The sequence below is a fragment of the Oreochromis niloticus genome, linkage group LG11, assembly GCF_001858045.2.
Source record: "Oreochromis niloticus isolate F11D_XX linkage group LG11, O_niloticus_UMD_NMBU, whole genome shotgun sequence".
Lineage (NCBI taxonomy): Eukaryota > Metazoa > Chordata > Actinopteri > Cichliformes > Cichlidae > Oreochromis > Oreochromis niloticus.
This window is the reverse complement of record NC_031976.2, coordinates 38,584,145-38,607,688: the sequence shown is the minus strand read 5'-3', so window position 1 is coordinate 38,607,688 and position 23,544 is coordinate 38,584,145. Positions and strand designations below refer to the sequence as shown.

The 23,544-nt window shown below is 40.4% G+C and overlaps 1 protein-coding gene across 2 annotated transcripts in view; it reads left to right on the top strand.

The window, feature by feature from the left end:
- Positions 1-1,092: 1,092 nt before the first annotated feature.
- The window catches only part of LOC102080590 (membrane-spanning 4-domains subfamily A member 15), a 36,603-nt gene continuing 14,151 nt past the window's right edge, over positions 1,093-23,544 (top strand). Inside the window, exons 1-4 of one of the 2 annotated variants that reach the window (XM_019365113.2) lie at positions 1,093-1,395; positions 1,485-1,592; positions 21,066-21,122; positions 22,318-22,485. In XM_019365113.2, coding sequence (XP_019220658.1) covers positions 1,264-1,395; positions 1,485-1,592; positions 21,066-21,122; positions 22,318-22,485 — 465 coding nt within the window. In that variant the 5' untranslated portion in view covers positions 1,093-1,263. The remainder of the gene's footprint in view (positions 1,396-1,484; positions 1,593-21,065; positions 21,123-22,317; positions 22,486-23,544) is intronic. The other variant, XM_019365112.2, reaches the window with a different exon arrangement.

Sequence of the window (23,544 nt, the reverse complement as noted above, 5' to 3'; positions counted from 1 at the left end):
GTATATATATATCTATACACACACACACACACACGTAGGTATACATATTTACTATACACATTCAGTAATGCGCACACACTCTTATATTGTACATATATTTATTCATATTACTCTCAGATTTACCCATTCTTATATTTTGCTTGTTCTTATGTTACTGTATTTTTACACAACTCTGTTGCTTGTGAAGCTCGCACACAAGAATTTCACTCGCATATACTATACCAGTGTACCTGCACATGTGATGTGACAATAAAAGTGATTTGATCTGATTTATGACGCAACCTAAATCTCAGCTGAAGTCTCGGGGTGACCGTGCGTTTGCTCTGGCTGCCCCGATACTGTGGAATAACCTCCCTCTTGATATCCGCGCCTCTGATTCTATTACACCGTTTAAATCACGACTAAAAACCCACTTCAATCTTGCCTTTCCTTCTAGTTAACATTGCACTTATGATTTTACATTATGTATTTTTATGCTTATTTTAAGTCTGTCTATGTATCAGCTGCTTCTCCTATGCATCAGTGACAATGATCTGCTTGCATAGTACTAGTACTTGCTTTGGTCCTATTTCTATTTACCTTTCTTTTATTCTCTATGTTTACTTGTTAAGCACCTTGGTATACCCTTGGTTTTTAAGTGTGCTTTATAATAAAGTTTATTATTATTAGTTTATTATGTTTAAGCATGCAGGCTAATACAAACTATCATAGATCATTTTAACAAGTTTTAATCATTGTTGGCTTGTCTGGCTGATCTGGATCTGGATTTTGGAGACTTTCTTAGCAAAGTCTGGCCTGTTTGATCAGCAATGGTTTGACCGATTCTAACAAAGAAAACAGATCCACATACTGAGAGATGTTACATGTTACAGGTACCAAAGAAGCCTGACCCTGAGGATCTAAGAAGAGTCTGAAAAGGAACTGGCCCATCTGGTCTACATGTGCTTTGTGGATAAATACAAGATCTCATGGTTCATCCATTATGGTGTTCACAGCAGGAGGGCTATAAGTCATTAACTAGAAAAGTTAAACAGCAGCCAGACCAAAAAGAGGAAGATGAATATTTGCAGGGAGCTGAAACATGAAGGTCAAAGTCAGCTTAATTTTTCAGGGCTAAATTTCCTCCTTCTCGTAAAAACACATGCTGTGTTTTCGTGAAGGGGAATTGAGGAGGAAGCAGGAAGCAGTCCTGATTCAATCATTAGCTGTGAGCTCAAATACAAAGCAGCAGCCCACAGTAGCTTCTGTCACTCCAGCTCAAACATGTCAGCATCTACATCTGCAGCAGGGACGGTGGGCAGCGTCTTTGTGGTCACCCACGTGATCCCCGCTACTGAGCCACAAAACACTCCACAGAAGACCAAGTTCAGCCAAGGACGACCGGAGGCCCTGGGGGTGAGACTCTGTAACTGCTCAGAATCACAGTAATAGTACACAGTGTTTGCAGTAAAGCATCTGTGTGCTGCGTACGGTTGTACCCATAGACGGTGCAGATCATGGTCGGCCTGCTGGTCCTCCTGTTTGGGATCATCGTGCTTCCACACTCTGATTTGGAGATTTATAGCGGTGTCTTCTTGTGGGGACCTCTGTCTGTAAGTGTGCTGAGACTCTGTTGGTCTTTTCTCTGCTTTCACTTTACAATTCTGAGGTTTTATGACCAAACTCACTACCAAACACAGAAAATACATCACCCTTAAGAACAGATACTAAACAACATCGTAGGAAATTGGCTAAACAGGACTTCTTCCCTCCTGTTGAAATTTCTGAACTAATTTCAGTGTTTTTGCATGAACAAACAGATTTCATTTCATTTATTTATAAAGCACATTTAAAACAACACAGAGCTGACCAAAGTGCTGTACAACATAATAATTAAACAATGACATTAACATCATCAAGCAGGTAAGAACATTCAAATAATAAAAAATTGGTAACTCTCATGCAGTATAGAAAGCCAAAGAGAAAAAATATGTTTTAAGATGGGATTTAAAAAGAGTGACATTTGGGGCTGTGGAATTACAGGGATTATTTTACATAACCATCATCTTATCATTGCATTAATTATCATTTCATCCAAGCATTTATTGAAGTTGCTGGCTGATAGGTTCTTGTGCTTAAACCTATTCGCTGGAACGTTAAAGGCAATGTAATAACACAGCAAGCAAGACACGAAGTAGGCAAAGTTCTTTGGGTTACTCATGCATGAGGGAGGCCTGCCTGGAGCCAAGTGTCGTTCCACCTACTTGACCTCCATCAGACTCTCAGCCAGGTTCCCCATAGCACTCCTTTTATTGTGGTTACTTGAATATGCATAGGGTCATTAACATATAACGGCTTACATAGGTACACATGTGAACAAGGAATACCCTGCCTGTGGTTTTGTAAGTGCGTGTGCGTGTGTGTGTGCGCGTGTGTGTGTGTGTTGCTGACCAAAAGGGTCATAAAGCAGGAACAACATCCTAGGTCATAAAGAGGGTAACCTCCCCACACCCAATCTATGGTTCACCCTAGATAACACAGTGAAGCCATACAAAGGGCAGGAAGTTTTACCACATCAAAAGAAGCAGATCTTCCAGATAGGATGTATCTGCAATAAAACACTATAGCCCCTCACCCAGAACCTCGAGAATCTGAGGAGGGGAGAACAAAAGAATTCCTTTCAACACACAGTTAAAGTACAAATGGTAAGAATAAAAATGACAAACATTTAACAATTCACTCTAACATTTCCCTCCTGTTTTGTAATTTTTATGCTCCAAATTATTCCTATGTAGTATATTCTCAGTAATGCACCTCTTGCTTAACATTTTCAGTGCAGGCGTCATTCATACACAGGCCTCTGTCATGTCATTCATTTCAGTCATTTCATATTGTTGTAAAAGTACATAATTAACAAATGTATCAGAAATCATTTTAGTTAACAGTGATCTTATACATGGCAAAATGCATCCTATACATAAGCAAACAAATGAATTGTTACTTTAATAGTTAAAATAAGAAAGCAACACTTCAAAAACACTCCAGCTTGGTGGTGCTCCTCCGCAAGACATGTAAAGAGCATGTCTCGCTGTAGAGTGGTTTAAGCTCTATAGGGCGTCATAATTGTCTCTTCCAGATGTTCCCATCACTGTCCATGGGACCAGAGTCCAAATGTATGTAGAATAAACAGTCAAACATACCAGGTGGTTTTATTGCTTGTCAACATGGGTCTCATCTTCAAAGCTGCAGACCTCGTCAACACTTTAGTTTTATGGCCTCTCTGCCAACCCCCATCACCTCACTTCAGGCCTCCGTCCTGTGGGGGATATTTATGACTCCTCCATTGTCCATCCTCTGCAGGAAAAATCCTCTGTGGAAAGGGTGCTGGATCCAGTTATCTTACTGCTGCTATGATCCCAGCAGTCTTCAGTGTGCCATCGTATGCACAGTACAGTGACACAGCATTAGGTGATGTTCATAGGAAACTGCTATCATCACCACCATAGCTTCTGGTTCCTGTGCTTCTCACAGAATCATGATGCCATCCTTGGACTCCTTCTGCGCTGTCGATTGGAGCTTGGCACGCTCCCCTCATCCTTCAGGTGTCCGTCTGTCGTCCACAATCTTCTCTGTTGGCCTCTGAAAAGCCCCCTTGGCACAGCTCTCATTCCAACGCAGCTTCGTGGTCCTTGCTGTGGCTGTGGAATCTGATCTCCCAATGGGCCCCAAACAGCTCGACCTTTGACCTCAACCACTGCCTGGACTGTCAGCTATGCCTGGAATGGGTTGCTTCTCACTGGGCCTCAGAAGATTTCTCAGGAGATTCCTTTCAGCAATACTCTGACTGCTGCACCTGTATTTCCTTGCTAGGAGGAAAAACTCCTACTTGGAAAGCATGTCAATCATCATCAAACCACATTCTTTAGTTCAGTGAGCTTCATCTATGGACCATCAAAGCCTCATCTGAACATAGATGCACCACTTTACATAAGTTTAATACCCGTTGACTAACTGTTAATCACACAAAAATCATAAAAACATAGTTTAGAAAACATAGAAAACATAGTTTCATGTAATTCTGGACCCCTCCTTTTGACGCATGGACAGTCCCATGAGTCAACTCATCAAAACCAGATTCCTGTCTAAAAGAAAAAGGTTAGCTAGATCATGTCCCAGGCAACATCAGGGCATCTCCTCTGGAGTAGCTCCGTAACCCTGCAATAAAAGATGTTAGTGTGTTTTGCACAGTAAGTCTGCTCAAAACCTGGCTCCGCCTGGAGCCTGCACACACACCATCATGGCGTGGAGAACAAGATCTGGAAGTGAAATTCCACACTTATAAACAATTGAATCTTTAGAGTAATAAAGCATTCAGCATCAGCAGGACAAGTATCATGTGCAGGTTTTCTCAAATCAGTAAACTACAATTATCGGCATAATTCGCCCCAAACATGGATCATCCCATGTACTCAGTTAACATTAATGTAATCGGTGACTTCCCTTAAGCAAAGTCACTCCATGTATTTAACACTAGGAGCTCAGTAGTGGCCAGCTAATGAGCCCCATATTAAACTATTCCACAAACACTGCATCTCTTATTTGCTTTCTCATGTTACTTGTCCATCTCTGCTGAATCCTCTACATGCACTCTTAGAAAAACCAAACATTAGCAACACACATGGACAATCCTGGAGGTCAGGCACAAGTTGACAGGTTCCAGAGGTGCTGTAAAAAGACCATAAAGGTAGCCATCCATAGCTGTGGAAAAAAGTGACACTAGTTTCAACACAGGGAATTTCTCACATATTATTCACATCGTCAAAGTAACCTTCACATTTTCCCAACAACACAGTGTAACAGCATCACCAACTCATAACCTGTAAACACAGTTTTCTTCACACATGAACCCAGAAATCCTGTAGTAGAAAACATCAACCAGCTGTCCTGGTATAAATCACATGATCAACTCACATGAAAAACTGTGATGTTGTAGAAAAGTTAGCGCTGCGCAGGTGTATACACACTTTCTCACAGTCACCTCTGTGAGCAACACAAGGTAGTGAATAACACCCCTGGTAGATGCACAGACACAGAAAGTGGCATTTAAAAGGTTAAATCGGTATGGCCAAAGCTCACGCAACCTCAAATGTTGCTGTCATCTTTCTGCTCCTGTAAAAAGAAACATACATAGATTCATCTGCACCTTTGTCAGGTGGGGGTTAACTTCGCACAGTGATGTCAGTCAGTCTGTCAGCTTCTGTCCGCTTTTACCAGTCAGTCAGTTTTATTTTCTCTCACTCATTCATTCATGCATTCATTCATTCTTTCTTTGCTGACGGTGGAAATTATTGTCGCATTTTCATTTCCACTTCTCAGCAAAATGACGTCATTTCAAAAAAGAAAAGAAGAACTTTTAGATCGGATTATCTCGCTGAATCCTTTTTGGGCAGGGACTCATTTTCTAATTGTCCCAGATAAGTGACTTTCTCCTGAGCCCATTTTAATGTGGAGAAACTCACTTGCAACAATTTTCTCGACGACGTGTCGTATAGCGCTTCCGTTCTAATCGTGCAGATCTGCTCAAACAGAGATTATCAATAAAACTTTCAGTGCACTGTGAAAGTATCAAAATAAAAAGGCCTCGTTAAGTCATGACACACACTCCTCATCTCAGGAGGGTAAATCATACCATTAGCATGGTTTATCATACCATCATACTAATTGGCAGGCTCAACTTCACAACAAAAGAAAAATCATCAGCTAGATTAATTCAAAACCAACCATCAACCGCACAACACACAACATAAGCCTCATGTCTCATTAGCTATGAATTTTAATCCCCAGGACTGTACTTTTTACTCATTTAGGCCACAAATTTTATTTAGTTTTCCTTTTTCCCCATCATCATAAACATGTGACATGTTGTCATGCATTTCGCAAAAGAAGTTTGTTCTTATATATTCAGAGTTGTGTATCTGGGTACAAGATTCACTCGCACATCACAACAGGAAACTCAGTGTTTTAGAGTCTCCACTCTAACAAACTCCAACACATCCCATTCACTTGTGCTAGAATTCAATCACCTTTCATTAATCTAAGAACCATCAACTAATTTGCATATCAGCTATTAACCCACTAAGTTGACAGGACAACAGAAATGCATGTTCAGAATATTATCACAAAAATAGAATTTCCCTCATACAGTAAATTACTTGTGCTGCATCAGTCAGGCAGAAAGCATCTCCCAATTTACTATATTAACAACTAAATTTATTGTCTGATCACTGGTTGGTCAAACCAGAATCTTTTTTTTCCCACAAAAGTTAAACTGTTGTCCTGCAACCTAGAGAGTTAACTGTCAGCATTGGATAAATTCAGTGTTTGATAACAAGTGTCTGTTAAATTTACACTATTTTAGCACTGATGAGAGATAACAAGCTGATTTTCATTGCATGTGTGTGTGTGTGTTATTAGGCAGGTTTAATCAATGTGTCTGGAGCTACATCTCCAGCAGGGCATGTTCTTAAAGCTGCCTTTCCTACACACTTCTCTGCTATTATTTGATCATCATTTTTTCCTAACTAATGTGCTATGAGTCCACTGGTCTTTGCATCACACGAGGTGATAAACAGACTCACATGCTCAAGATGCTGCCTAATCTTCATGAGCTCTCTTGTGTTTGTGTTAGTAGGGTTAATGCATGTTCTGCTTGTGTGTGTGATTTTGTATATGTTTCTTTTCGCAGTGTTTCAGATTCCTTCACAATCTTCCACTTAAGCAGTCAGTTCTCTTTTCCCCAGGTTTGCTAACCCAAATTTTGATTTCCCACATTAAACAACAGCTTTCCTCTGTGTCCTTACTTACTCTCACTCTGTTGTCCTCTCCCACTTCAACAGTCCAATAGCCGGCAGTTCTTCTTCAGCTTTGTCCTGTGTTCCACTGTCTCTTCTTGCCATCTTGCTCCGAAAGTGGCAAATGTCAACCTCCAACAGTCTCCTCAGTTCTCCTCAAAAGTCCTTTTCACAAGCACAGTGACTTTGCAGCTTGTTGGAAACACAGTGTCATTCATCCAGTCAGGATGATGGGTTTGCTCTTCTTCTCCACTGCTGTTTGTCCACACTGCTGCTGCTTGCTGGGTCTCTTTGCTCAGGACTTGCTACTGTCTCTTCATCTGCCATGTTATTGCTCTTTGGAACTGCATTCCTTGTCTTCAGGGAGGAGTGAGAGCTCACTTGTGAGGATGAGGGACACATGGAGCTGTAAATAAGTTAGCCAAAAATTGGCCTGAACATTTCCAATGGTGTTAAACTATAACTTTCTTCCGACTGCTGCATGTGGTAAATTGGTCCAAGTCTGCTTTTCATCTGAGAGTGACAAAACTAAGACATTTCCATTATTATTATCACTGCTTAACCAACACACAGAACTCTCCTTTCTTAAAAGCAGAAAATGAGATTGTAGTTGTTCTTGGCTAATAAACACAAAACCTTTTTCCTATTATTTTTCATCTACAATGTAGATTTTGTCTCTTTTCTACTTTTTTTTTTTTCCTTTACAATAGCTGGTGACCTGCAGAATCACCGCTCTCACAATTAGAGACAATTACTTTTACACAGCGCACACACACACTGCGACGTCAGGCACATTCACACTCACTTTTTTCATCTGCATAAATAAAACATATGGCTGATGATATGTGCCATGGTGATCCATAAGTATGATCACAAGTTCATTTAATTATTTTTCAACCCAACAAAGCAAATAAACAAAAACATGATGCTGATGCTATGAACACTCTACACACATGAATCAAGATACAGGAAAACTGCTGCGCATCTGAAAGAAGAAGCTGAACTCACGGATACGCTACATACTCGAGTTATCATAGTTCTCTTCCCCTTTCTTTGATGAGTTCTCAGCCAGCTCCTGATCTGATAATGTGTAGCTTGCTCATCAGCTCAGAAGAGACAGCAACACAACCTCACACAGTGGTTGCGTGCTTTGCCCACAGTGGCAAAGACTTACACTTTCATATTTAACTCAGCCTCTCCATCATGTAGTTTTCAGCCGTTTCACACAGGGTTCAGCATACTAGTTGTTTTCACAGGCGTGCTCTATATCTCAACAATGGCTCATAATAAGACGACAGTTTTCAAACAGGTCAAGTGCCTCTATGCACGTAATTAGGTAAAATATTTATCTATTTTACTTCATCTCATATGTCATTGTACTGAATTTGAGCAACCTTAAGTTTAATGCAGATTACTGTTAACAACTGGTTAAAGTAATGGTCTGGAGCACAGGCTGTTGTTGATCAGGGCAATCATCTAAACATTTTGTGTCAGCAAGGAGTGGGGGAAAGCCATTCACCAGAGCATAGCTTAACTGCTGCTGATGTGGACTGGCCTTCTCAGCTGTCACAGACCACGTGTTCTGCTCTGCATCCACTTACACAAACACACTCACAACCACAACAACAACCACAACAACAACAACAACAACAACAAAGAATAGGCCTATTGTCCACTACAAACGGACTCCGCGGAACTTCTCAACACCGGACTGAGCGGCGGAGAAAGTATTACAGGACCCCACAAAGCGGTCCCTATTTCGCCCCACTAAGACGGCGAACCAAAAAAAGTTCGAACTGCGCAACTCTGCGACTTAATGCTTCTGTACAAAAAACCCCACTGAGCGGCTTTGCACATCGCCCCACTAAGACGGCGAATTTTAGCCCCACTAAGCGGCCACGGACAACGCCCCACTGAGCGGCGAAGACGTACAGTTATAGAGATGTACTCTAAACTTACTCGGTGTTGCTTAGCGTGTAATATCAGCCTCGAATCCCGCCGATCGTCATTCATCGAGGAGGAAAGACAGACAGCTAATCCACAGGAACTTCCTGGCTGACGTCGGTCTTTCAGCGTGTCTCCTCTCCCCTCGGTGAATGTCGACTCCAGGGATCCGGCGTCGAAGGACCAATTAATGATAGGTTCTTGTGCTTAAACCTATTCGCTGGAACGTTAAAGGCAATGTAATAACACAGCAAGCAAGACACGAAGTAGGCAAAGTTCTTTGGGTTACTCATGCATGAGGGAGGCCTGCCTGGAGCCAAGTGTCGTTCCACCTACTTGACCTCCATCAGACTCTCAGCCAGGTTCCCCATAGCACTCCTTTTATTGTGGTTACTTGAATATGCATAGGGTCATTAACATATAACGGCTTACATAGGTACACATGTGAACAAGGAATACCCTGCCTGTGGTTTTGTAAGTGCGTGTGCGTGTGTGTGTGCGCGTGTGTGTGTGTGTTGCTGACCAAAAGGGTCTGTTACGGGTTCGAAATTGAGGATGAGAGTAAAACAATGATAGTCCAGAAAAGGTCGTTCAAACAATTGATTTTAATGCACGCAGCGTGGAGAGGTGCAAACTGCAAAACAGTTGTACATCTCTGCCCAAAATACACTCTAGATTGCTTTTATAACATCAGGGTATTGTAACGCCCCTTCTTGCGTTTACAAGCAAATAATTTGCATGTACAGAACATTCATGTATTTTAAGAATTAAATGCAAACACAGAGGTTCCTCCTTGTGGCATATTCTTCCGAATATGGTGATGACCTAAGGCCTTTGAGGTCACCATGGACTGGACATCCTTCCGTCACCTGTAACTAAGCAAACTCAAATACCACAAGAAGCTGAATACATTCAGGCCTTTGCTCAGCTACTATTTTACTGTAACCATGTACTCAGCCTATGAGTTATGATACATATATTTAACTCAATCATTTTAAAGTAGTTATAACTGCACCTGTAATAAACATGTTAATATTTGATTATGATAACCCCTATAATATAAATTATAACATAATGCCAGCAGCTTCAATAAACACTTTGATGAAATGATAATTCCTGCAATGATAAGATGATGGTTATGTAAAATAATCCCTGTAATTCTACACTTCCCTCTCTTGACGTCTTCCAAAGACGTCACTACACCATTCCCAGGTCCACTACCTTCGCTCTGACCCTCTCTAGCCGCCCCCTGACTCAGCAAATCCGACAACAACCTCATGTCCTCTAGGTGGTCCAGCAATAAAACACCAGCTCCCACTTGAAAACACTTCATGTTTAAGTGGTCTCTGCTCCTTTTCTGGGTCCCTCTCTAGTGGAAATCTTCTCCTGTAAGGGATAGAAAACAAACAACCTTTCTCTGCTATACCTTACTAACTTACTGTGTTCATCTCAGGTTCCTGTCATTATTCAAAGTTGGTTCACAATATCATATCAGGCAAAATCACAAACCCTACTGCCACGTCTGCTTTGTTAAGCTCTTCAGTTAGACTCTGTACCGGTTTGCCAATCTGTGTGTACATGTCTCTACACTTTTAATGTCTAAATGCACATCTGGATGTATGTGCACTTGTATGTCTATCTGCATCTATGAGTCAGTGGTTTTTCAGAAAAAAGGCGTTAAAGTGAGAAATGTTTCCTGACTATTAACTCCTGATACTCAAGGAACTTTCCTGTTTGCCGAACTTCCTAGGTTTGGCCTTTTACACTTTTACTAAAGAAATTTTAACAGAGCCCAAAGAGATTTTTATTTTACTCCTGTGCTTGACAGGTTAAGCGAAGTTGTTTTTTGTTTTGTTTTGAAATTTTTCCTTCTGTGTGTGTGTGTGTACATAAGTAAGAATATAATAATCAACATAAGATCCCTGGTTTGCAAATGATTTTCTGCCCCCGCTGCAGGGCAACATCCTACATCATTTTGTGGTGAGTCTATGTTGGCTAGTTTAATGCAAATATGTAACAGTTGCTTCATTACATTGCCCACTCAGAGTTGTGCAGTTTCAAAGTATGTGGAGAGTGTTTTCACAGTTTAAACATAGGTTACTCACATTTCTAGCCTGATTATTTCCCAATAAAAGTGAAATCAAACATTGCATTTGATTTCACTTATGTATTATCATGTTCTGGGCTCTATCCATTATATTAACTTTATTCAATCTCAATACTCTTTATGTGTGTGAGCAACGCTTTTAGTTTTATTAAACACAACCCCAGTAAAATACACACCATCCCCATGTCAGCCTGACTCTCCGCTAAAAAGCACACTTCAAAGTTTTCTATCTGGATTTACGCCTCTTTTGGCCTCAAGCATATAGATAACATGCAAAAGTTACTGTTAATGCCCGTTAGACAAGTTTCCATTATCTACAACATTTTGTTTCACCCGGCTCACCCTCACACATTTCCTGTTTACTTATTGCATATTTATCTTTAACACCTTCTACCTCAGTAGTTGCTAAGCAGAAACAAAGCAACCTGTGGTCCACCTTTACCCTGTAACATAAACCCCTGTCATGTTTGTGTCTGTAAGCATGTTTTGCATTCATTCATTACACTCCACGCCATTCCTGCAAGTTAGGAGCTGTAAAGTTGAAAGCTGCATCTAGTCCAGGCCTTTGGCCTGGCCTATATTTAAATCATGTGTGTTTGTAAGCATGCGTGCAATTAACCTGCTATGTTCTCATCTTCCCTCAACATGTATCACCTGGACACTCTCACCAGTGAAGCTTAAAACCTGTTTGGACGGAACATCAACTCTAAACAAGCACAGTTACGCATTGTGTATAAAATTAACTCAACCTGTAAATAGAGACATCACTGTTATGACAAACATAAAATAATACTGTACAACACGTTATTAATACAGTCATCCTAAGGCAGATTATATGATAGCAATAAAAAATCTCTAAATCCCCATTTACTTTCTCAATCTTAGTTTAACTATTCCTGACCTTCTCCTTCTCTCGTCTGATCATCTCAAGTACGTCCTGTACCAAATTTGCTTCCTCTTTTCAAGCCCCACATTTAATTACAAGCTCAAACATATTTGCCCTATATTGCTGTCTCAACGTGTTTCCTGTCAACTTAACAGAGTTATTCTCAAAACTCAAAGCTGAAGTTCCCCTTTTCTAAGTCTGTATGTTCTACAAGAGAGCAAGTCGGTAAACAAGTTTATCATCACAAAGGTTACTAGGTAAAGGTCACGTAGACATTTGCTTAGTAACCCTAAAAGAGCACATTTCATGTAGCTAATCGCATATATTAACACCCCCCTTTTTGTGACACATCTCATGTGTTACAAACTCAAAATCCTTCACTCAGGTTAGGCAATTAAAAGAAAAGTTTAGTCCTATCACATTATGTATAAATGCTCCATAACTTCAAACCTGTGTTTAAGGAATGAAATCAAATTAATCATCATGTCAAATCCTTTCTTGGCTCCATCCACAGCCTGCATCCTTGAAACGTCCTATAAACAAAAGCCTGTGTGTTAACCAGAACATCACCTTTTATACTCACTTTCTCCACTGATGATCCAACCTGTGTTATAACCCAAAATAAACTTACACAGAACAGTTATTAATCATGTGTCCCCTCCGTTCATGGTAACTTAAGTTACATCAATGTTTCCCTTTTAGCATTTAGCATTCTATAATGTAATAACATAATCCAACCCCAATAAATAATTTTCTCAACGCACACATCAATATCCCAAAATCAGCATCCCCAGATTTAAGTCTCCCACTTGTCCTGTTTGTCAACCTTTTATTTATTTCCCCTCTTGGTCCCATCACTCACATTCACTCCCATGCATTCACACATGATATTTTTTGCTGATCTGCAGCCTTCTGCGCACGTCATCAGATGCTCCACATCAGCAAAATGAGCTCAATCATTTGTTTTATTTCGTTTTCCTTTTTAGGAAAATAGTTCTCTATACTTTTGACTGGATTGAATCGATCAATCCATTTTTAGACAGAGACTTGCCGCCAATCAGTCTCTGATTGTAATCAATTATAATTCTGTAATGCCCACCTGATTTTCGTACTTGGTAATTTTGTCAACGCCGTCCGTTCGCTCTCTTCCAGGCCTGCTTAGAACAAAAATGAAAAAAGAGAGCTGATTATTAGCTCATCAAAGTACCAAACAAAATCACCTGACAGGTTTTTTCCTGAGTGCACTTACTACTACAAAAATTTTTGGGGCCCCTCTTAGACATATCCATGTCTTAATCAACCACCCTCTCTGGAAATAAAACAACAGCCTCAAAAATCTGAAACAATCTTAAATTTCACCCATTCAACACACTAAAAACCTCGCCAAAAGCTACACCGTTTCGTACACAACAATAACCCCGGTTAAGCACTTTACCATACTCAGATTCAGCCTAACACCTTACAACAATGTGTCAACACTAATTTATAAACCTCCTAATCAAATTTGCACCTCTGAACAATCTACCCCTCCTTTAAGGCCTCAGTCACACCCACACAGCAAGCTCCTCTGTCCACATTCACACGAGCTCTCAAACTTTTTCCATACTCAGCCATATCTCAACAATTTAACTTGGCAAAAGAAATACTTTTTTAAACCTCATGCCACTATTCAATTATTTTCATTTTCTTTCTATACTAATCACTTGTTTTGATCACTCAGTGCAAAAGCACTGCTAAGTCACCCTTTTAAACTAGTTTAATCAGTTTATTCAACATTCACACCATTCTATCACTCATACAAGTAGCAAGCCGATCTTCATTGCATATGTTTGTGTGTGCTATTTTGCATATATGGCTTCACAGTCTCACAGACACTTTCCCATTCTCCAGTTAAAGAGTCAGTTTTCTCCGTCCCCCAATCACTAACCCAAATTTTACTTCCCCACCTTAAATCACAGCCCTGCTGGTCTTCCACCACCAGTTAGGGCTTGCTGTCAGGTTCCTGGACACTGTAAACAATTCAACCAGAAACTTGCCTTAACATATCCATTCATGTTAACCTGTAGTTTCATCCGACTCCTGGATCTGGAGAATTGGTCCAGGTCTGCTTGCCCCTAAAAATAACAAACTAAAACATTCTCATTATTATCACGGACGCCTAAACGACCCATTTCTCTTTTTCTAGTCAAAAATACCAATTATGCCATGTATGTAAGCGTGTTCTTCCTTGCGTTATGTGGTCATGTAAATGCAGTGTAAGCTGTTTTCTTCATTGCATCCTTATATATTCATTGCATTTTCATGTATTCATATTTAATTTATGCATCTTTTCACTGAGCTCTAGATTCAAACTATCTCACTTCTGATTCATTTCAAAAATAATCTCACATGTAACAATTGGTATATGTGTGTTTTCTATTCATTAATATAATTGTCAGTTATTTTGATTATCTTTACCTTTTGTATTGTTTACCTCTTTGTTGTGATATGGTGGACATCCCTAAACTATCCCGAGTTCAGGGTTCAATTTCAATCCAATCATCTCCTATCTTCTCGCAGTCAAACTCGTCCAGCTTCATCTCTCACTAGTCCTTTTCCATTCACAGTGTCCTGTTCGGGCTTCAGAGCCCCAGCAAACACAGTCTGTTTCTTCTCTGTTTTGATCTTTCAGTATTTCCTCTTCCTTCAGTCTTATTTTCATTTGCTCTGTTTTCTTCTCCATTCATCTTTTCAGTCTTTTCTTCCAAGATTGCTCCAAGCTTGGCAAATATGACAGTCAGTGCCTTCAAGCAGACATATCACGCTGTTCTTCACCAGCATGCATGTTGCATCACGTGCTTTCTTCCATGCTGCTGGACTCATCAGTCGTTGTCAGTGTTACTGCTTTCGCCTGCACTGTCTTTTAGCTTCCGTTACTTCTTCACGTCCACGATGTTCTATCGGTCTTCATCAGGAAATTGACTGTCCTTTGCGTTTCTTCTCGGGTCAAGGACAAAGTGAGAGATGAAGCTGGACAATTTCGAGCCAAAGACTGGCTTATTTTGTCCCAATTCTTTTAATCTACTTTTCTGCTGCTGAACTCAAAGTTGCAAAGTTGAAAGACGCCCACCTGTATTGACACACTAAACCATATAATTAGTAATATATGCATTTTTCCTTAAAGGCTTCATTTGCTTCATGTGCCTAGAGTTAACTCATCTATCTCTCTGTGTTCTTTCTGTACACACTCAGTTCCTTTTATGGGCATGCATTTCCTGTCCCAGACACACACATTTTAATAGCGCTCTTTCACACATCACCATTCTTTAGGTCAGTTTTGTAGCATCAGTCACACAATCATTTCTTGAGTGGGTGTACTAAGTGCATATACTTATGTGTTTTTAAACAGAAAAATAAACTCAACCTCTCATAACATCAGTCAAGGTCAAATATCTACATAGACCCACAAGTAAGCATATTATTTCCCTAGTCAAAAGTCAAACCGTTACTCACAGTAATTTTAATCTAACAGCCTTTGTGTTTTGAAACTAAAAACAGGAAGGAACAGCGCCCAATTTAAACTGCGCATGTTGTCACTCAACAACACACACACAGAAAATGTAACTGTATATATTATCTCAAACTGAAACAAAACCCATCTAAAAATCCTAAAACATCTTACTTCGACACCCCAAAACACACATCGCTTACAGACATCTTTTTTAATTAAATTATCTCAAATTCAATTTCAGTTCTTAGAACCCAGATAACGGTCTTAAGTATCAACAGTTTATGTATCCTATCTCAAAACCCAGCAAAAGTCATACAGTCATGGCAAGAAATAAAAGTTTACTTACAATATTGTAATAAACAACTCCAGCGTCTTAAATACAGGCATCAGCCATGTGTAGCAGTCTCTATAAACTTCCTATCAGTCTTACACAGTTTTACCTAGTACAGACACGTGTCAAGCAAACCCCATACTCATATTCTACAGTTATCATGAAATACTTATCATAATCAACAACAGTCACACAAATATAATAAACATAAACTGCATTTCTTCCCTTAAAACACAGATTGAAGTCGTCCTTAACCCTGGCTCTGCAGTCAGTCATTAGCCACTCATTCGTAAACAGGAAATGTCACTCTAAATAAGTCACAGGCATCTCATTTACATAGACACAGACACACTCTCAAAATAAACAGCCTGCTGCAGTGCCCGTGGCAGACAGAGCCTATATACAAACATAAAAATTATAACACAGAGACGTCTGATAAATTAAATAATATTTACAAGGCCTTAAATTGCACAACCTACATAATTTAGACAAAATTTGAATTAACCCTCCAAGGGACAAACTCCAAGTTTTTGATAATCAATGACCCAGTATCAGGTCCAACCTGTGTCTGGTCTAATTGCTAAAGTTCCTAAGTCAATTTAAAAGCGTCCAACGCCCAAGGTCCAACCTTTACTACCCAAAAAAGTGCATAAACCGTTCCAAACGGCAAAGTGGTCCAACCACTAGTTATTCTGGAGTGCCCCAAGCTCCACAGTGACCAACTGACTATCCCTCATAGAGGACGGAGTCTAAGCGTCCCCGACTCCGGCAAGCGTTACCTCTGAGCGATGCACTTCCTAGAACTTCCCACAGTTCCGTCCTACAGAAATTTAATTGTGTTTTTTAAAGACATCCTATAAAACCACACAACCTACTTTATTGATGTCCAAGCCCAGCTTTATATTCAATTATAACTGCATGACCATATACAGATTTCAAATGACCTATAATCCTAAATTCAGTAGTCCAACTACTTTAAATTCTCTTTCCTTAGCAGTCCAACTGCATTTAAATCATCGTAGCAGTCCAACTGCTTTTCCTTTAATCAGTACTGTCACTTAACCTTACATTATCATTACTTCAACTTCAATTCTCATGAGATTTTCACCAAAATCAAAACAGACCTTTACCAGTAATTTTCAGTGAGTAGACTTTCAATTTTGTCAGAACCAATTCAGCACTGTTTGGAAATAATTCAACAGGTAGTGCCTTACCTTTGAATAAGCCGGCTTATGTCCACTCACTTCGACCACTGACTCGTGTCTGCCTGTTTGAGCACCTTGGACCCTCTCAGTCTCAACCTCCACCTTTTCTCCCTCAACCCTCGGCCAATGCACCAAATGTTACGGGTTCGAAATTGAGGATGAGAGTAAAACAATGATAGTCCAGAAAAGGTCGTTCAAACAATTGATTTTAATGCACGCAGCGTGGAGAGGTGCAAACTGCAAAACAGTTGTACATCTCTGCCCAAAATACACTCTAGATTGCTTTTATAACATCAGGGTATTGTAACGCCCCTTCTTGCGTTTACAAGCAAATAATTTGCATGTACAGAACATTCATGTATTTTAAGAATTAAATGCAAACACAGAGGTTCCTCCTTGTGGCATATTCTTCCGAATATGGTGATGACCTAAGGCCTTTGAGGTCACCATGGACTGGACATCCTTCCGTCACCTGTAACTAAGCAAACTCAAATACCACAAGAAGCTGAATACATTCAGGCCTTTGCTCAGCTACTATTTTACTGTAACCATGTACTCAGCCTATGAGTTATGATACATATATTTAACTCAATCATTTTAAAGTAGTTATAACTGCACCTGTAATAAACATGTTAATATTTGATTATGATAACCCCTATAATATAAATTATAACATAATGCCAGCAGCTTCAATAAACACTTTGATGAAATGATAATTCCTGCAATGATAAGATGATGGTTATGTAAAATAATCCCTGTAATTCTACAGGTCATAAAGCAGGAACAACATCCTAGGTCATAAAGAGGGTAACCTCCCCACACCCAATCTATGGTTCACCCTAGATGACACAGTGAAGCCATACAAAGGGCAGGAAGTTTTACCACATCAAAAGAAGCAGATCTTCCAGATAGGATGTATCTGCAATAAAACACTATAGCCCCTCACCCAGAACCTCGAGAATCTGAGGAGGGGAGAACAAAAGAATTCCTTTCAACACACAGTTAAAGTACAAATGGTAAGAATAAAAATGACAAACATTTAACAATTCACTCTAACACTGGCGTTATGTTATAATTTGTATTACAGGGGTTATCATAATCAAATATTAACATGTTTATTACAGGTGCAGTTATAACCACTTTAAATCGTTGAGTTAAATCTATAATCTTAAAAGCTTATATGCTGAGTATATTGCTACAGTAAAATAGTAGCTGAGTGAAGGCCTGAATGTATTCAGCTTCTTGTTGCATTTGAGTTTGCCTAGCAACAGGTGACGCAAAGAGGAGGACAAGTCCATGGGGACCTCAAAGGCCTGAGATCATCACCATATTTGAAAGAGGATGCCAGAAAGGGGAACTTCTGTGTCTGCATTTATTTCTTAGAATAGATCATTGTCTGTACAAGGGGCAAAGAATGTTCTTAAGATGCAAATTATGTGCTTGTAAACGCAAGAGGGGGCGTCATAATACCCTGATGTTATAAAAGCAATCTGAAGTGTATTTTTGGGTGGGGATTTACAACTGATGGTTTCCAGTGTACGTCTCCCCACGCTGCGTGTATTCATTAAAATCAATTGTTTGACTGACCTCTTCTGGACCATGATTGTTTTACTCTCGTCCTCAATTTCGGACCCGTAACAGGGCCTTTCTAATGTGGAGAGGTAGATCGTTCCACATTTTCAGCGCCACAACCACAAATGCCCGATCCCCTCTATGAACCATTATAGACTTGTGTAAGGTAAGGAGCAAATGATCACTTGATCAAACGGCTCTGAAGGGTGAATAAAACTGCAAAAGGTCAGACAAATAGTCCGGCGCTTCTGTTGTTACCTCTGAGCAAACTTCAAAAATTACTCCAGCATGTGTGTTAATTTGCTTCAAGGTGCTTTATACTGTGAGGTAAACACCTTATAATATCCGAGACAACCCCCCCGCCACAATCAAGCAACCCCTAATCTGTCATGGTACTGGTACCGTGTTAATTCATGATTGTTTTGGTTTTTGGAAATGGTTGGTTAGCTCTCTGGAGCATTCTCTTCCTACTCTGTCTTCCATGTGCAGTCGTCCTCATGATTTACCACTTTGATCTTCGCATGTTTAACTCCCTGTCTGTCTCCCTGTGCTGGAGTTTTCCTGTTATATTTTGGTAACCTTCTGTCCCTCTGTGTTTTTGTGTCTAGTTTTTCTCCCTCTGTCTCATCTTCTCTCAGTCTCATTGTTCGTTTTCTGTGTTCTCCCTCATCCCATGTTCATTATGCAATGAATTTTTTTACAAGAGCAAAGGTGACATACACAGCAGTGGATTCCCAAGTGCCAGGTGCCAGGTGCCAAATAATAATAATGGATTGCATTTATATAGCGCTTTTCGAGACCCTCAAAGCGTTTTACAATTCCACTATTCATTCACTCACTGGTGGAGGTAAGCTACAGTCGTAGCCACAGACTGACAGAAGCGAGGCTGCCATATCATGCCATCGGCCCCTCTGGCCATCACCAGTTGGCGGTAGGTGAAGTGTCTTGCCCAAGGACACAACCGAGACTGTCCGAGCCGGGGCTCGGACTGGCAACCTTCCGATTACAAGACGAACTGCCAACTCTTGAGCCACGATCGCCCCATAAATGCAAAAATACTCAGAGACTCAACTAATCAAAGTGATGTCATAAAGAATGAAAGAACAAAAGACATTTTTCTCCTTCATCTCTGTCACACAAAGCTGTATGAAACGTTTCTCACGGTTAGTATCATAGTTGCTAGGCAACCTGAGCAGCACGACGAAGGCCAGACCGTCCCATTTCACAAGCCTCTCACTCCCACACTTCTCGCAGTTCGTAGTACCCACACTTCGCAGACTACCATGTGGTCGCTGAATTGGGACACAGCCCTTGTCTCCTTCACTATGATTAGTGTCAGCTGTGCTCCCACCTGTTTCCTCTTCCCTCTGTAGCTGTCCATGTATAATGCTTAGTCTCCCTCTGTTCTTTATCATGTGTTCCCTCATCCTGCATGCACTCTCCCCCGTGTTGTCCATGTTTCCCCTGTAGTTTCTGAGTTTCCTAGTTCCTTCCTTGCCTGAGTTTTTGTATTTTGTATTATTCAATTCCTGAGTATCACCAGTAAAGCTCATTCATTGCAATGAGCTTTACTTTAAATATGACTATCCAGAGTTGGGACCAGGAAGCAGAGTTGCAGTCTTACACACCTCTCTGCAGCTTCTCTCCTCCTGCTACCCCCCCAAAAACCCATCTCCATTTAGACCGTGTCAGCTCCCAAACAGACAAAAAACAAACTAAAAACCAGCAACAAACAACTTAAACATAAAAAATATTAAATATTAGGTCTCTCTCCTCCAAGTCTCTGTTAGTACATGACTTAATAATTGATCAACAAATCGATTTACTCTGCCTTACAGAAACCTGGTTGCAGCAGGATGATTATGTTACTTTAAATGAATCAACACCCCCGAGTCATTCTAACTACCAGAAATCTCGAAGCACAGGCCGAGGGGGCGGTGTGGCAGCAATTTTTCACACCAGCCTATTAATCAACCAAAGACCCAGACAGACTTTTAATTCATTTGAAAGCCTGATGCTTAGCCTTGTCCACCCCAGCTGTAAAACTCAGAAACCAGTCTTACTTGTTATCATCTATCGTCCACCTGGGCCTTACACAGAGTTTCTCTCTGATTTCTCAGACTTTTTATCTGATTTAGTGCTCAGCTCAGATAAAATAATTATTGTGGGTGATTTTAACATCCATGTAGATGCTAAAAATGACAGCCTCAACATGGCATTTAATCTGTTATTAGACTCAATTGGCTTCTCTCAAAATGTAAAAGAACCCACCCACCACTTTAATCACACTCTAGATCTTGTTTTAATATATGGCATAGAAACTGAACATTTAACAGTGTTTCCTGAAAACCCTCTGCTGTCTGTCCTGATAACATTTACATTTACAATAATTGATTACACAGCAGTGGAGAGTAGACTTTATCACAGTAGATGTCTTTCTGAAAGTAATTATATATATAAATTATGGTGTTCCACAGGGTTCAGTGCTAGGACCAATTCTGTTTACATTATACATCCATTCCTTAGGCAGTATCATTAGAAGACATAGCGTAAATTTTCACTGCTATGCAGATGACACCCAGCTCTATCTATCCATGAAGCCAGATAACACACAACAATTAGTTAAACTGGGACATGTAAGGTAGCTTTAGGCACCACCTATCTGTGCTAACATGGCACCCTGTTTGTGGTCTCTTGCAGTTTGTCTTAGCTGGATCTGTGACTGTATCGGCTGGGAAATCCCTTAACTGTTGTCTGGTGAGTCTAAAAATATCCAACATAGCAGCATAGCTTTCTGTTATCTAGCTCATGTTATTAACTGGACAAATAAATTCAGGTTATAAAGTCCAGCTATGAGTATATTCACATGAAAGATACAGAAACATGAATAGATCTACTGACAGCACCGTACCTTTACCAAAGTAAAGTGATCTCTCTCTTTTCATCTCACATAGCGCTGTCATATAGCACCTCATCTGTCAATTAATATGTGGATCCGTCCTTTACATTACTTTCATCTTGTAGCTACAGTTGGCAAGCACCTTTTTTTTCCTTTTTTCATATGAGCATTGTGGATAAACCTCTGGTCTTTGATGGTACAGTGATGGGAAACCAAACTATGACCTGCTCTTTGTGTGGAAAGAACTCATTAAAAGTCTTCAGTTAATCCAAAATGCTGCAGCAAGAGTCCTGACAGGGACTAGAAAGAGAAAGCAGATTTCTCCTGTATTGGCTTCCCTTCATTGGCTTCCTGTTAAATCCAGAATTCAAAATCCTGCTCCTCACATACAAGGTCGTAAATAATCAGGCCCCATCTTATCTTAATGACCTTGTAGTACCATATCACCCTATTAGAGCACTTCGCTCTCACACTGCAGGCTTACTTGTTGTTTCTAGAGTATTTAAAAGTAGAATGGGAGGCAGAGCCTTCAGTTTTCAGGCCCCTCTTCTGTGGAACCAGCTTCCAGTTTGGATTCAGGAGACAGACATCTCTACTTTTAAGATTAGGCTTCAAACTCGTTTCTCTAATTCAGAGTCAAGGCTGTGCCCATGCCAGCTCTCATAGGGTGAGAGATGGAATATACCACGGGCAGGTCACCAGTAAGATGAAAGTACGATATTAGCAGACTGACAGCATTAAAGTGTGACTGAGAGGAAAACGATTAAAAGCTCTGTTTAGTCAGGTTGGAAAAGAGCTCCATTTCTGTATTTATAAAGTTAATGTGAAGCAGAAAGGAAAGCTGTCCCATCATTAGGACACAGGTCTATAATCAATGTTAAATAAAGTGGTTAAAGGTACTTTTTTCAGGATTAAATATTCTCCAACATCTGTTCTAAAACTAGTCTCCACACTGTCCCGTGACTCTGGTGAGCTGCAGTTTCTACAGGTTTAATCTGCCTTTCAGGTGCTGCTAGGTGTTCCAGGTGTGCTGACCTGTTTTGTGCTCTGCAGGTGAGAGGAGCTCTGGGAGCCAATGTTATTGCTGCAGTTTCTTCAGCTGCTGCCATCATCATCTACATCCTGGAAGCCTTTTGGCCACATTATGATTATCATTATTATGGTAGCTCTTACTTGAACACCAGTACCCCCGACTGGTCATTCACTCCCAACTATGAAAGGGTAAGACATTTTGTTTTATATTGTACAAAATCTTCTACACATCTGATTTCAGCCGCTGAAGGATTTTGGGGGGTGGCTCTTGATTGTGGTCACACCTCCTCTGCAGGTACCAGATTCTCAGAGAGCTCTTCAGTGCTCTGTGTTCAGATGAGGGAGTTTTTAAAGACAGAAGAATCAGAGGAGCATTGAACATCGTTCTGATTTAGAAAACTACAGACCTGCTGCCAGTAACATCCATGTAAAAAGCAGCAGCTAACAGAGCATCTGAAGGACAGACGTCACTCAGTGACAGGTGCAGAAGCAGCCCTGTTATTCTGTGTAACAGCTGAAATGTATGTTTGATAAAGGAGGGATAGAATTTGGTTATTAGAAAAAGGGATTTCATGCAGTCACAGTGTACTAACATCTAAATGATCCCTGCATACTGGAATGACTGAACAGGTTGAATCATGCCTAAGGTGCACCAAGGTGAAAGAAAACCATCATCACTTTTACTACAGTCTTCTTTCCCAGCGTTCACTAACATGGCCTCCTATGTAGTACTTATTTTACCCTCCAGTGTTGTGACTAAATTATCCAGATGCCTGTAGAGGACAGCGCCATCTACAGGCTGACTGAAGAGCTGCAGCCCTTCTTACTGTAGCTGTGGAGAACAAACAGACATGCTGTTTTCAAACACATTTAACAAAGAACATTTAGAGCGGGGAGGCACCAAGATGGCGGCTTGAACAGTCGTGTTTTTTCAGGAGCTCAGAAAGACCGCAAAATTTGTTAAGTAACTTTATTCTCCTTCCACTCGAATTATAACTATGGATGCCCAAAAGGTTATTAAGAATGCAAAGCTGCAATTTGTGCCGTCAAACCCCAATGCTAAGACGTCTTCGCATGCTAAAGTCAGTGACCATGGCTATGCTAGCACTGAAGCTGCTAACGTGGGCCTAAACAAGCGAGAACGGGGAGCAGACTCAGCGCCCCCAACTCCATCAAAACAACCGCCAGAGGAGAAAAGAACAAAATCTTCAGAGAAGGAAGATGATATCTCCAATAAAACTATTTTTG